The following is a 14,715-nucleotide window of genomic DNA, read 5'->3' as shown; positions in this document are numbered from 1 at the left end:
ATACCAAAAAATGAAAATTCTCCAAAACAACCAGAAACAAACAAACAATGCCAACAAAAAAACCAAAATAGCCCCGGCATAGCGGGGCTCCCAGCCGGCTCCCACCAAGCTGTCCCTCCCCTTCCTGCCCCCCTCACCTGTGGCACTGGTGCATCTCCTACAAACACGATGCCAACTGAGGAAGAGGAGGTAGAGCACGGCCATCCCCTGTGCTGGTCCACAGCAAGTGGGATGCAGCTCCCCCATGGACCTATAGGAAGTTCCCTGCAATCCGGTGCTGGTCCATGGACGATAGTGTTCGCTCCTATCCATGGTTTCAGGTATCCACTGGGGGACTTGGAAACGGTCCTACTGGATTTATTTTTAGAATATGGATATAATTTATTGTAATGGCAGATAAGATTATTAGAATTTAGTAAGTTCTGTGATAGTAGTTTGATTCTTCTCTACAAAGAAATTAATTTTACTGAGTTAATGTGGTTTACTTTCAAGTCAGTTTCTGCGATACAGCAGCAGTAGTGTTTTAGGGCATAAACCTAGTTGGGGAATGCTGGAAGCTGTATGATTGATTTCTGTCTAAATTTGTATAGGATTGCATGCTTAACTGTCTACAAGGTTACTACAGACTTCCTGCAGGAGAAATGCTTGACATTAAAAAAAGTTTTCTTCTGGAAATGTTGTGGTAAAATTCAGGGACTACTTCCATACTCTGTCTTTTCTGAGATTCATGTATCTTGACAGACTTGATGGTTATGTTTCCTTTTTGCCTTTTAGGAATTGCATCTTGGTGAAAATCAGATTGAAGAATTAAGACCTGAACACCTAAAGCACTTGAGTTCCTTGTGTGTATTAGAACTTAGAGATAATAAGCTGAAATGTTTGCCTGATGAAATTACTTTATTACAGGGATTAGAACGACTAGATCTATCCAACAATGATATCAATAGGTAAGACCATAGTCTATTATGGTAGGAAAACATAAACAATAACCTTCCTTGCATTGGAATATGGAATCCAGGTTTATAGGATTACTGAATTTTGAAAATAAAAACATACTTTTTATTGAGAAACTGTATTTATAAATAATGGTGAAGCATGAAAAATATAATTTTAAGTTTCAGAATACTGGGAAATTGGACTGAATATTGTTATATTTTGTGGGTTTGATTGAGATAATTTTTTAAAAATACTTTATTTTGGCAGCCTTCCTTATAAGGTAGGAAACCTTTCTCAGCTGAAGTTCCTGGCATTGGAAGGAAATCCTTTAAGAACAGTTCGAAGGGATGTTCTACAAGTAAGTATATATACTTTACATATTACATTATTTCTACACCTGTATAACAAAAGACGTAACTGACAAACTTTTTCTGTGTTCTTCTGCATTAGAAAGGGACACAAGAAATTCTGAAATATCTTAGAAGTAAAATACAAGGTAAACATTTTCTTTGTGAATTAAAAGTTCCAGCTAAGGAAACCCCTGGGATAGTAATAGTTAATTAGATTAATGTCCATTCATCTTTCTCCTGCTGTTTTTTATTTAGTTTTTTAATGACTAGGGATCCAATTTATTTTGTATCTATTTATTTAGATGGTGCCTTTTCCTAAGTTCCAGGTAATTGCAGGTAGTTCACTAGTATCTATTAAAGTGCATTTCTTGTTAACAGATCCTAATTGAGTTGAAGACTCTTAGTTCTCTGTTAATAAACCAAGAAGCTGGAGATCCACGAGTCCCAAAGAATTATTTGGTGTCTAGATATCTGTTAATAGTTCAGCAGCAGCATAATATAAGCTTGATGATGAAAGGTACAGATATTGTCATGGCAAAATTTACTTAATCATAGCCTAGTTCATTCAGCAGCCCCTTGTGACATGTGGCAAGCTGCTTTAGAAACTTAGGGAAATTTCAAAGGCAGTCTGGCTTTCCAAAGGAAAAGCAGAAGTCTGCTTTGGGTATGCATAAAGTCACCTGTGACTATAGCTGAAGGACTCAATAAGTTTAAGAGTTGTGTCCTCTCCCTTAAAAAATGTTCCCCCAATTTTTTTATACATTTCAACACTTTTTACAGCACATGTTCATAATGATATTAAATCCCAACAATTGTTGGTTAGATAGCTGATTGGGTACCTTGAAACTAGCAAAATGTCATTTGACTGTGAAGCTAATAAGTGACCATTAAGCAAGCAACTTTAGCTGTTCTTCACCTGCTTATTTTCATCTTGTAGCATTTTGAAACAAAAGGAATTGTGATTAGCAATATCTTTCATTCTGGCTTGAATCCAATCGATCAATCAATATTGTGTGGTCACAGATGGTTTCAGTCTGCAGTACTATTATCTACCTCATTATTCTTCCCTTGTCTGCACTGAATCTTCCTATCATAGCAGCCATTTTTCATCCCCAATGGTATGCTTACTACTGCATGTCAAATCCATCTAGCTTTTAAGATCCAGTTCAGGCAGAAGTGTTTCGGTGTCGTAGCTTGCTATTCCTGGAGCTTCCTTTAACTTACCAAGGAAGTGATTTATATGTGTGTGTGTACTCCTGCTTTCTAAGTAAATATTCTCAGGACTGAGAACAGACTATGTGTGTTCCCTTCTTTGATGGTGAATGAGTTAACCATGATATTAGATTTTTCATTTGTAATTGGTGTGTTCACAGTAGATGTGCTGGAGATAGTTTGTCCTTTCTGTGTGACTTCAGTTGCCATGTTTTTCTGCAAGCTCATCAGCAAGTTCCAGTGGCAGTGGTCACTCAAGCCACCATTTTCTGCTGGCCTGTTCCACTTAGGAGTTGCTAGGTTGCCAGCAGCAGGGAACTGATTGGATGTCTCTGTGCTCTTGTCTTCCTTCCTGGCATGTGTTCCCTGATCCCCTCCTTGCCACTCAACACTTTGTCTTGCTGCCATGCCTTTCTTACTTTGCCCTACTGCAATGCCCATTGTGAGGTTCTGACAAGGACTTGTTGGTTTGCCTGTGTCTCAGGATAGGCATAGTGTCAAGGGGGAGAGGTAAGGCTGGCATTACAGTGGGCATATCAGTAAGGAGGGCATTGGAGAGCACATGCCGAGAGAGAGGACAGGGAGCATCTCCAGCAGCAGTGACCATGGGAGCTGCTGTGCATTTTGCCTGGTTGCTGTTCTATGCTGGAGCAACACCCTGTAGGTATGCTACACAGGGAAGCCCCAGTCTCCTTCCAGGGAAGCTGCCCTGCTTGCAAGGAGTTCACAGGTAGCACATGGAGCATCACAGGTAGCGCATGGGGCAGCACTGGTAGGGCAAGCATCCCAGGATACTTATGTCTTCTATTCTGTCTCCTTACACAGGCAATGTATTTAAGTATTACGATATTACTATTTGTGTGGGACCTCGTAGCTAGCCAAAGATACCTTTTGAAAGGTCTGGCTTAGTAATGCATACTTTAAAGGCAGAACACTGTAAAGGTTTAGATGGAAAAAGTATGCAGGGAATTGGAGGACTTTTCCATCTAAACATGCACAGCACTCTACCCTAAAAGCACTAGCGTAAAATTTAATTGGAAATGGACTCCTTAGCTAGGATTCAGTTTCTATAGGTGAACATGGCAGGGCAGAACTAGTGAATATTTCTTAGCACATGGTTGTGCAAGCTTCACTTTCCAAATTATTGATTAGACCATTTTGTGATTAGTATCCTTTATATGTTTAATGAAAATAATGTAAAGCTGAAGTGTTACATGCTATACAGTCACAGATTTCTGCTTAACCATTTTAGTAATATCCTCCACAGTTCTTTATGATCTGGAAAACCTTGAACAAGCAGATATTTATGTGAACGGACAATCTAAAAATGCAATTGTCCACTTAAAACTTTTGAACTGGTTCATACAACACAGCAATTGCACTATAGCTTAATTTTCCAGGGAGTGCTATTGTATTGTTTCAGGTACCATTTGTGCATGGTGCTGACAGACACATAGTTTGCTGTGTAGATCCAGGTGGCAGGAGTTGTTTGAGGGTTAGACAAGACTCAAATAACCAGTGGATTGGAGTTATTTGAGGGTTGTCTTAGCCTCCGTTATGGAGTCAGGGGAAAGGGACTATCAATATCAAGAGTAATTAAGCCACAGTTGGCTGATGTGCAGTGTTACCAAGGTCATTTTCTGCATTGGCCCTAGTATGTTTAAATGTATGTTTTGATAACCTAAGTCACCTATAGAGTGAGTCTAACACTTGACTTTATAAAACTGTAATCCAAAATATAAATGACCTTTTCAAACCTGGAAGATCTAGAGCATCTCTTAATCTTTGGAGATTTTCCAAAGGAAAGCTCTGAGCATCTAAATTTGCTATCTAGATTTGGGCTGCTCTTCATTAACTATAGCTGAGGCAGAATGGGATCTACTTTCACAAGTAGGTTCATCCCCTGTGGAAATCCAGTTTGCTTATTTCTCTAAACAATTTAAAGCTATCTTTACAGGTAAACCCTGGCAGTATTCAACAGAACTTAAATCCACAAAGCATTTTAAATGACCAAATCAGAATTTTGTCTGGTTTAAAATGCCAGTCAATATCATATTGACAGTGTTTCTAGTAGTATAATATCTCAGCTATAGCCCAAAGTAAGTAGCTGAGCTTTTAGTGCCTTTTGTTTAAAGGTCTATAACAGTGGTGGTGAACCTATGGCACGCATGCTACAGTGGGCACCCAGAGCCCTCTCTGTTGGCACGCAAGCCAAGTCACCCCAGCATCACCCCAGCAGCCGAACATTGGATGACAGTGCACATAGGGGCCATGCGCATGCTCAGAAAGAAGTGGTGCCAGGCGATGACATCACAGGCCACGACACATTAGCCGTGACCCATCCGAGCTTTTGCATGGCTGGTCAGTGCACTGCCAAAGATATGTATATATATTTGCTTGGACTGGCTGTTTTCAAGATTTATTGCAGTGTTTGCACTTTGTGATACATAAGTGGGTTTTGGGTTGCAGTTTGGACACTCGGTCTCTAAAAGTTTCACCATCACTGGGTTAGGATGAGAAAAATGAGGTGTCCTGGTATGATTTTGGTGGCTGGAATGTGTTTAGAATGGGCAGAAAGGATGAGCTGTGTAGAAAAAGCTACTCAAGTAGGCTTTTTCAAAATCGCATTATTTTCAATGGAACTTTAGCCCTAGCTTAGGGTTAGGGTTGTGCACCAGGCTAGGGTTAGGGCAGTTGTGTCAAACCTATTGCATGCATGCCACAGTGGGCACGAAGCCCCCTCTGTCAGCATGCACGGCAAGTCACCCCAGCATTGACCCAGCAGCCGAGTATTGGATGACTGAGCACATAGGGGCCATGCACATGCTCGGAAAGGAGTAGCAGCAGCGGGCGATAATGTCATGAGCCTCAACTCAACAGCCCTGACTTGCTCAAGCTTTTGCATGGCCTGTCAGTGCACTGCCAAGGATCTATACGTATTTGCCTGGAATGGCTGGCAATTGTTTTTTCTGCACTAAAACCTTAGGTTTCAGGTTTTATTGCAGTGTTGGCACTTTGCAATAAATAAGTGGGTTTTGTGTTGCTGTTTGGCACTTGTTCTCTAAAAGGTTTGCCATCACTTGTCTATTAAAATGGGCTGGACTGTGAAAAGTTCTGTGCCCATTTTAATCCTGCCCATCACCTATTAAGTGTTAGGGGAAATGTTTTCCTTTCCCCACTTTGAATTGGCTTTGTGAGATCACATAGCCAAATATTGGCCACATGAAACCTGGTCAGAAGATGGATGGACATCACTTCAGTCTGTTGACGTCACACGATGCCAGATGTATTACAAAGCCAGATTCAGCCAACATTCTGTTACGCAATTTCTTGTTGACTGAAATACTTAATTCAAAAAACCAGCAAAAAAGAGGTAGATAAGGAACATCTCTCACAATTCAAACATACCTGCTTTTGTTTTTTTAGATGATGATGCCGTTAGTCCCAGTGGAGAATTGCCTGCAAATGCAATGACTCTCCCAAGTCAGTCAAAGATTAACATGCATGCTATAACTGTATTGAAAACATTGGAATATAGGTAGGAATATTTTAACCTTTTATGATATAGATTTACACATAAAAATGACTATTTACATAGGTTTCTTCTTTCACAATGTGTCCTCGACAGATCTGTTTTAATAAGACCATGCATTAACCGTAAGTAAAGAAAAAGCTGTAGGACTTCATGTTCATCGTTGTGGTCTCTGTGCATCACACATATAGGTGCTGCACCTGTGCAGTGCCTCATTCAGGAAGATTTCTCTAGCCTAGCCTAGAACTTTCCACAGGAGCCCCACCCCATATGAATAGGCGGGCTCCTGCCATTTTCTCAGTAAGCTTTCGACCGCTATTTGCAAGTGCATTGAGTTCTCTAGAATTCGTTTTTCCCCTTTCAATTTTTTTTTACTCTCACAATCCATTCTTACTATTGACCTTTTACCAATCTCTCAATCTTCTAACATTGTCCTTTCAGTCTTTATCTATAGTCTTCGAATCCCCTTCCTCACCACCTTCATATCTCCTCACAATTTTTAACCCCTCTATTGTCTTTTCCTTCCCTTCAATCTCCTTTTTTCTTCTTGCCTGATGTCTCTTAGCAAACCAGCCTTTAGAAAGTACACCAGTTGTGGCGTCATAATGCCTTCTACTGATGGCCACTCTTATGCCTGTTTTGTTTAGGCGAGGAGCACTGTGTCAATAAATGCCGACATTGACAATTTATGAAGCAGGCTTATAAAAATAGAGCTGGCTGATTAAGGATGGAGATGTGGGAGTGTGCCCTCAGAGCCATGCGTGATGTGGCAGATGAAGGAGGGTGGGACAGTTCCACCTCAAAAGAGATCTTGAAGAAATGCCCTTCCACCAGCACTTCAGCCAAAACCAAACTGACTGCTATCCATTTTGAGTCTCCTACAGATGCAGAGATCCCTAAGAAGGGAAAGGAAAAAAGGAAGCACCTCAAATTCAAGAGTTCAGGAACAATAAAAACAGTGTGCAAAGTCAAAGAACATAGTAAATGGTTGGAACAGCACTCCCCAACTATCCTGGAACATCATAGACCTTCATCCAAAGAGGTGTCTCCAATTCCACCATCACTACTAGGGCGTCTTTGATTCGTCTGACAATCTCTGACTCCAGTTGGATCAGAATATAGCGTCGAACCCAAACAACCAGTTACAGCCTCATTCTCTGACAGCAAGATCTGTGACTCTCCAGTTCGATCTTCAGAATTGACACCATTGCCATTAAGAACTGCCTAAACCAATCTCACGGACACTGCATCTGTTTTATGGTCTGTCATCCTCTCACCTTTCTCTGATGTCTACACACCCATCCATCTCAGGCATCAATCCAATGACACAACCATTTGGGGGACACCCATATCGGTACCCCTTCCCAAGATACTGTTTTCAGGGCTACTCCTGGGATTCTTCAGTGGACCCTCATATTGCGGGTCCAGCTCCACCTCAGAGTGTGTCTGAACATTGGTCACCTCCAAGACCACTTTGTTGGTCTGAGCAGGAACTGAGCACCTCCCAACCCCATGAGCCTCAGGAAGGCATTTGAAAGCTGCCCTCTTCATTTTCTGGGCCAGACCAAATGGACTATGCCTCTGACTGCGATTCCTCTGATTCTGCAGAACCAGTCTCCACCAGATAATGTTGTCTCATTCCAGGGCCTGGGATCCCCAGGGGAGAGCCTTGGACATTTTTCAGAACAGGTCCTCTGGATGACCATGTCTTTGGGCATCCAGGTGCAGCAGTCTACAGAACAGACTGAGAACATAGTATGCAACATCATCTGTATGGAGGACACTGTTCCGATCAAAATACCTTTCATGCCAGCTTTGTCCAAGGCCATGAAGGAACCCTGGGAGATCCCCAACTAGCCGTATTCAACTTCTAGAATGGATGTACTATGTCCGGGAATGAGACATTCCCTACCTCTTACACCACCCCTGCCTGAACTCCATGATTTTCAAGTCCACCCAAGGTCGCCCATGCAGAGACCATACTACACTGATGGACAGAGAGGGTCAAAGACTTGATGTGATGGTGCACTGCATCTACTTGGCAATAGATCTGGGCCTCAGCATCTCCAGTTAAAAAGCCATGATGGGGAAGTTCCTGGCCTTTTCGTTACAGAAGATGGAGGCTCTGGCTGCTTTCCTTCCAGATCAACAACAGGAGCTAGCCAGTCTCTTCCTAGCTGAAGGCATGCAGCTGTCAAAACAACAAATTGCCATTGCACACCATCATGTTGACTGAGATTCCAGGGCCCTAGTCAGTGCAGTGGCCATTCATTGACACTCATGGTTTTGGGTGGCCAATGTGTCTCTTCCCCAGGAGACACATTCATAGAGTCCGTGCCCTTTGACGGAGAGGGCCTCTTCCATGTTTGTATTGATGAATGCCTTGATTCCATCCAAAAGGCTAGGGTGACTGCTCGATGGATGGGAATAAGAGCACTCCAGTTTAGGGCACGTCTAGACCCCATAGGCCATGGGGTCAGCCTGCTCATTACCAAGCACCTTCAGCCAGGCAACAGACATATTTTTTCACTTGTCCTCCATATGGGTGGATTCAGGGCTGCCCATGTTGATTGGATGGTGCTTGAACCCAACCACCCAAGAAATGCCTTGAATTGGATAAGAGTCAGTGCTGACAGTCAGTGCGATCCGGTCCCTTAGAGAATTTCATCTGCCCATTTGGAGACTGCTCAAGGTGTTACGCACCCACTTGGGAATCTGGGAAATGGGTGCTTTCCATTGTATGTTATGGCTCTAAAATAGAATGTGAGACCTTCCCATCTCTTGGATCAGTCCATATTCTTCCTCTTCAACATTAATGGAGGAAGTCTGCAGTTTACTAGCAAAAGGAACAATCCATCCAGTAGACCGATCTGAGTCTAAGTGTGTTTTCTATTTACAGTATTTTACCAATCCTAAATATGATGGCAGTCAGTGGCCAATATTAGATCTGTGAGAAGTAAACTGATTTATTACACTTAAAAAGTTCCAACTGGTTTCTCTCCAGTCCAAAATGCCACTACTGATAAAAGAGGACTGGTTTGCTTTTATAGATTTAAAGGATGCTTATTTCCACAGTCATTTTCTGCATTTCCAGATCTGTACCAAAGCCTATGAATTTACAGTTCTACCATTTGATCTCTCCATGGCACTGAGAGTATTTACCAAATGTATGGCTCTGGTGTGTGTGCACTTGCTTAAGATTACAAGGAATCTACATTTACCTGTATCTGGACGATTGGTTTCTCATAGCAGATAGCAAAACGAATGTTATACAGGCCATTGAAACTGCTTGGATTGTCCTTAATGGATTGGGATTATGCATTAATTTGGAAAAATCTATTTTTGTCCCTGCATAAAGCATTCTGTACATCAGAGCAGTTCTCAACTCAGCTTGAACATGCTTGCCCAGGGACCATATGGACAAACTCATAACTGCAGCTTCAGATATCAGAACCAAAATGAATGTGTATGCTCGGAAGATTCAACAGCTTCTAGGGCAAATGGTATCAGCCATTTCAGTGGTCCAGTTTGCCAGGCGGTGGATGCAGCCACTGCAGCTATGGTTCAACAAAACATTTCAGCCAGGGTACAATTCACCAAGGAAGACATTAACTCTACCACTCCAAGTACGTGCAAGTATTGTTTGGTGGACACACAAGCTCAACCTCTCAGGAGGATTACCATTCTGACCGACGAACCAACAGCCACGTTGACTATCAACATATCTCTCACTGGTTGGGGTGCCCATTCCAACAATTACCAGACATAGGGAGTTTGGACTGTCCTAGAGAAGAAGCTCCATATCAATCACCTGGCGCTCCTAGTGGTTTACAAAGGTCTCCTGGTGTTCCAAAAAATTCTGAATCAGCAGGCATGTACAAGTTGTCTGCAACAACACCATTGCTGTGTTCTACACAAATGTAACAAGCAACCAAGGTGAAACAAAGTCATCATCACAATTGACTCTCCACATTTGGGAATGGTGCATCCAACACAGCATGGCACTGGTCACTATTAACATGACTGAATGGACAACGTGACTGCAGATGCTTTGAGCTGAACCTCAAACCAAACACATGAATGGGAGCTCAAGCCTTGGATTCGCAAAGACATCTTCTCAACATGGGGCACTCCTTCGGTGGATCTGTTTGCCACACAAATGAATGTGGCTTGCAAAGCCTACTGCTCCAGAGCCAGGATCAACCAATTCTTGAAAGGAGATGCCTTTCTCCTGCCTTGGATGGGAGCCGTGCTTTATGCCTTCCCACTGTTTCCTCTCATCATGAGGACTATAGCAAAGATGACAACCGAATGCAGACGGGCCCTCTTATTCACTCTGTGGTAGCCAAGGCAGCCTTGGTTGCTGTCTATTCTGAAGTTCTCCAATAGGGCTTTCAAACATTTACCACTTATACCCAACTTGCTGTCTCAGGCTTGCAGAAAGATACTCCAGACACTCCGTCTGACAGCCTGGCGGATATAGTAATGGTCTCACCTACCATACCAAGTCAGTCTTCTGAACTCACTGTTTCAGTGGAACATTTACCTTGTTCCAGTACACCCATTTCTGTTCGGATGGATTTCCTACCTCAGATCCATAGCTCCAGCTCCATTCCAAACTCCATTCCAACCTCCACCTCCATTCCAGCAGATTACCTATCTTGGAGCTATGCTTCCAGCTCCATTCCGAAAGAACTGATATGCCTGCCTCAATCCTTAGCCTCTATGCTCATAGGGATTCAGCATGACTACCTTATGGCCGGAGTGGCAGATTTGGATCCTTGAATACAGGACATTTTGACTATGTCCCACAACCAGATGGTCTTATGCTACCAAGTGGGCAAAATTCAGCAATTATGCAAGGCTGCACTCATTCTGCAATTCCTACACTCCCTCCATCTATCAAGACTGAAGCCAACTTCATAAAAATATATTTATCGGCAGTCTCTGCCTTGCGTGGTCCTACAGAGAGATACTTCATTTTTCCCATCCTCTTTCATGGTGTGTTAGGAAAGGACTAAAAAAACTGCACCCTCCCATCCCAGCCATCATTCCTGCCTGGAGTCTGTCAGCATGCATTAACGAAACCACTATTCAAACCACTCACAACTATTGATTTACAGCTGGTATCCTGGAAGGTTTCCTTCCTCATGGCCATCACTTCAGCTCACCAAGCAGGTGAACTCTGTGCACTGTGAATAGACACATCTTAATTAATTTTTCAAAGAGAAAAAGTTGTTCTCTGTACTGACCCTTTGAAAGGATGAAGAGCCCTAAAGTCTCTTCATCCTTTCACATCAATCAAGAGATTGTTCTTCCAGCCTTCTACCTGTCTCCTTCTACAGACAGTGAAAGAGTACTCCATACCATCAATGTCTGTCATGCATTAGAGTTCTGTTGGTCCTGAACTGAGGCCATTCGTTAGACAAAACATCCCTTCGTGATGTATGTGGTCTGTTCCAAGGGAGACCTGGAAAAACCGCTTTGTCACAGCGGATCATCAAAAACATCAGATTAGCTTACCAACTGTCATCTTTAGGCTTGCCAGATCAACCAAAGGCTCACTCCACTAGAGCTTTCTCGACATCAGCAGTCCTCCATGTGGGATTTCCTGTAGATGCTCTCTGTAGAGCAACAGTGTGGGCAACACTGTACATTTGTTCAGCACTATAGACTGGATGTCAGACCAAGACAGGACTGCTCCTTCGGACAGGCTGTATTATCCTCCATTTTTTTGCTAATGATTGAACATTGGGTCAAGTTTGACTGTTTTAAATTATGCAGTAATGACTGAAAGTTTGTCTAACAATGACTGAATGGTGGGACATGAAATAATTCCTTACTCTTTGTCTGTGCTGAGTTATAAATTGGTGTAATGACACCTCCCACCACTATCTAAGGTATGATTGCAAGTCACCCATATATGTGATACACAGAGACTATGATGTAGAAAGGCAGGTTGCATACCTGTAACTGTCATTCTTCAAGTGGTGATCAGGGCATTCACACAACCCACCTGCCGGCCCCACATTGGTGTCAGTGGACATATGTACACACACGCGTACACACAATATAATATATTTATATTATTATATACATCTTCAATTATCTACTCCCATTTTACATAACAATAGGTGGGTTAGGGACATTCTACTAGGGCAAATGTCAGTCTCAAGTGGGACTGAAAAAATGATGGAGCCCACCTGTATATAGCGGGGAAGGGGAGGCAGGGCTCCTGTGGAAAGTTCTAGGCTAGGGTAGAGAAATCTTCCCAAAAGTGGCTTTGTGCAGGCACAGTGCCCATATGTGTGAATGTGCAGATGACCACTCAAAGAACAAAAGTTACTGGTATGCAACTTGCCTTTTTCCCTGGTCGGCTACTCTCCTTTTGGAATGAGTTAACTTGTGTACTTTAACAAAAGTTTGTTTGTCCACAGCATTTATATACAGTATTTGTGCCCAAAGCACTGAGCATGATTCCTTTCTGGGATGTCTGTCTGCAATGGTCCTGGGAGGCATTCTTGTACAATAGATCCTATTATTCTTGAAGGGGCAATAGCAGGAAGTTCCAGTGCAAGATTCCTGTTCAGTGGCATGGCTCCATTTCTTCTCCATATCCATGAAACCACTGGGAATGATTTTTCTGAGTTTGGGGATTCCATATGCCGATGACTCCCAATTATGTTTCTGCTATTCTTCTTAATTCAGGAATAGTTCTCATATTAAACTGGTGTCTGAAGTTGGCAATGGACTGCTTAAGAGTAAGCAAATTGCAGCTTAATCCAGACAAGACATGCGTGTTCCCAGTCAGTGAAAAGATAAAAGAATAGGAACACAACCTGTGCTGCATGGGGTTACATCCTAGAAGGTTTGAGCTTGATGTTTAGATGTACCCTCAGACTCAGCCCTGAATTTGGATGCCCAGATTTTGGTGGTGACCCGGAGTGTTTTTGCACAGCTTAAGCTAATATGCTTACTGTATCTGTTCATAGAGATGTCTGGCCTAGCCATCATCTACTACTACTACCACCACCACCACTACTACTACTACTACAGTAGTGGGGGGTTCCTTTAAAAACTGTTGATCAGGACCAGTTATAGGGAGCACATGAAGCCCTTGCTACAACAGACTTCTTTCTCCAATATGAGCCTGCCTGGATCTTTGGGAGACAGCCATCTTGGGATACTACTACCGAGAGGAGAGGTGGGGAATCATTCTTAGAGGCCTCTCCCAGACTGTCCCAATCTGAGGAAGACTTGCTTCAGTTCCTCTCTACTGCCTTTCCTTCAGCAAGCACATAGGCTTTTATTCAAGTAGACTTTGTGTAAAATAAAATACCTTTTGTTGTTAATAATAGAAAAATTACTTCACATCTCATTCGTTTTAAAAAGTTTTCTTTGTAGAATGTTTGACTTGGTTTCCCAGTCTTATCCCATTGATAAGTACAAATGAGTTACACTGAAAAGGAATTTATAGGAGCCCAGTACTTTTCTGGTTTTATTTTTGATGAGTTTTTAAAATCACAATACTCTAGCAAATAAAATAGTTAATTGTTATCCTTCTCCTAAATAAAATGACTTTCAAACATTGTTTAGTGGGAAACAGGCGGCTGTAATTCCAGATGAAGTACTGGATGCAGCTGGGAGCAATCCCATCACCACTGTAAATTTCAGCAAGAATAATCTAGTGGAGATTCCAGTAAGGTAATGTATTTTTGCTACAATATTAATTCTGCTGTTTTTTATTTTAATGTAAATTTTATATGCATGTTTCAGGTATAGGAGGAAAAATACCACTCAGTCCTGTTTGCATGTTAGGATATAACCCAAGATCTGAAAGTCTTTGTTCATTGTGTTATTTAAGTATATTAACAAGAGGTTGACTGGGTTTGGACATAAAAATCACTTGCTGTCTCCCTCCTTCTTTTGCACATCTGCAGTGGATAGTGCAGAAGTGTCTGCTTTCTGCCTTTAAATAACCACCGTTTTCTTCTTATGGTCAAAAAAGGCAAATGTTGATTAATTTAACTATGGCCTGATGAAGAAAGCCAAAACAGCCCTGATTTCTTTTAACAAACTATAGTTTAAAGCAACCTTCCACAAATCTGTTTGCTGTGACAAGTATGACACTGCCTTTGGTGGGTGTGACAAGCAGAGCCTGTAGGGCCCTTCCCCCAACCTTTCCTGCTTTGGAATAGGAAAGCCAGATTTAAAAAAGAGTCTGCTATTCCTCAGAGACTTTGTTACTCCTGCATGCTGCACTGTTTATCTCTTGTTGACTTTTCCGGTAAGTGAAGACCTATGGGGTTTGTTGGATGCCATTGCTAGCAGGCCTGTAATGTGTCTCCATTTGTCATCACCACCACAACCATGCTTCTGCTGGCTTTTCCCATTGGGTAACTGCATGGGGCCATGGTTGTTGGAAGCACTGAGAACATTTTCAAGCAGCTAGTCTCTTCCATCTTTTCTTTTGGGAAAGACTCGCAGATCTTGGCACTGCTGGTCAGAGGCACTTGGAACACATGACTAGCATTGCACAGAAGTCCACTGTCCTACAGGTCTTTCCCAGTGGATATGCTGAGAGTAATGCTGGCCAAGAGTGTTCCAAGGCCACTCCAAGCATCTTTGCTCAAACTGGAGAGCTTCCCCTCCACTGCTGCTTTATTAGGAAAGGCATGAGGTAGA

General features: G+C 42.4%; 1 protein-coding gene across 4 annotated transcripts in view; it reads left to right on the top strand.

The window, feature by feature from the left end:
* Positions 1-14,715, top strand: part of LRRC40 (leucine rich repeat containing 40) — a 37,918-nt gene that overhangs the window by 8,785 nt on the left and 14,418 nt on the right. For 3 of the 4 annotated variants that reach the window (XM_044440662.1, XM_044440652.1, XM_044440641.1), the window contains exons 7-11: positions 775-947; positions 1,204-1,294; positions 1,387-1,432; positions 5,925-6,036; positions 13,627-13,734. In XM_044440662.1, coding sequence (XP_044296597.1) covers positions 775-947; positions 1,204-1,294; positions 1,387-1,432; positions 5,925-6,036; positions 13,627-13,734 — 530 coding nt within the window. The remainder of the gene's footprint in view (positions 1-774; positions 948-1,203; positions 1,295-1,386; positions 1,433-5,924; positions 6,037-13,626; positions 13,735-14,715) is intronic. The other variant, XM_044440669.1, reaches the window with a different exon arrangement.

This window comes from Varanus komodoensis, unplaced genomic scaffold (genome assembly GCF_004798865.1).
Source record: "Varanus komodoensis strain SLA01 unplaced genomic scaffold, ASM479886v1 scaffold1, whole genome shotgun sequence".
NCBI classification, from domain to species: Eukaryota; Metazoa; Chordata; class Lepidosauria; order Squamata; family Varanidae; genus Varanus; species Varanus komodoensis.
Note: the sequence above shows the minus strand (reverse complement) of the source record. Positions and strands in the feature narration are given on the sequence as shown.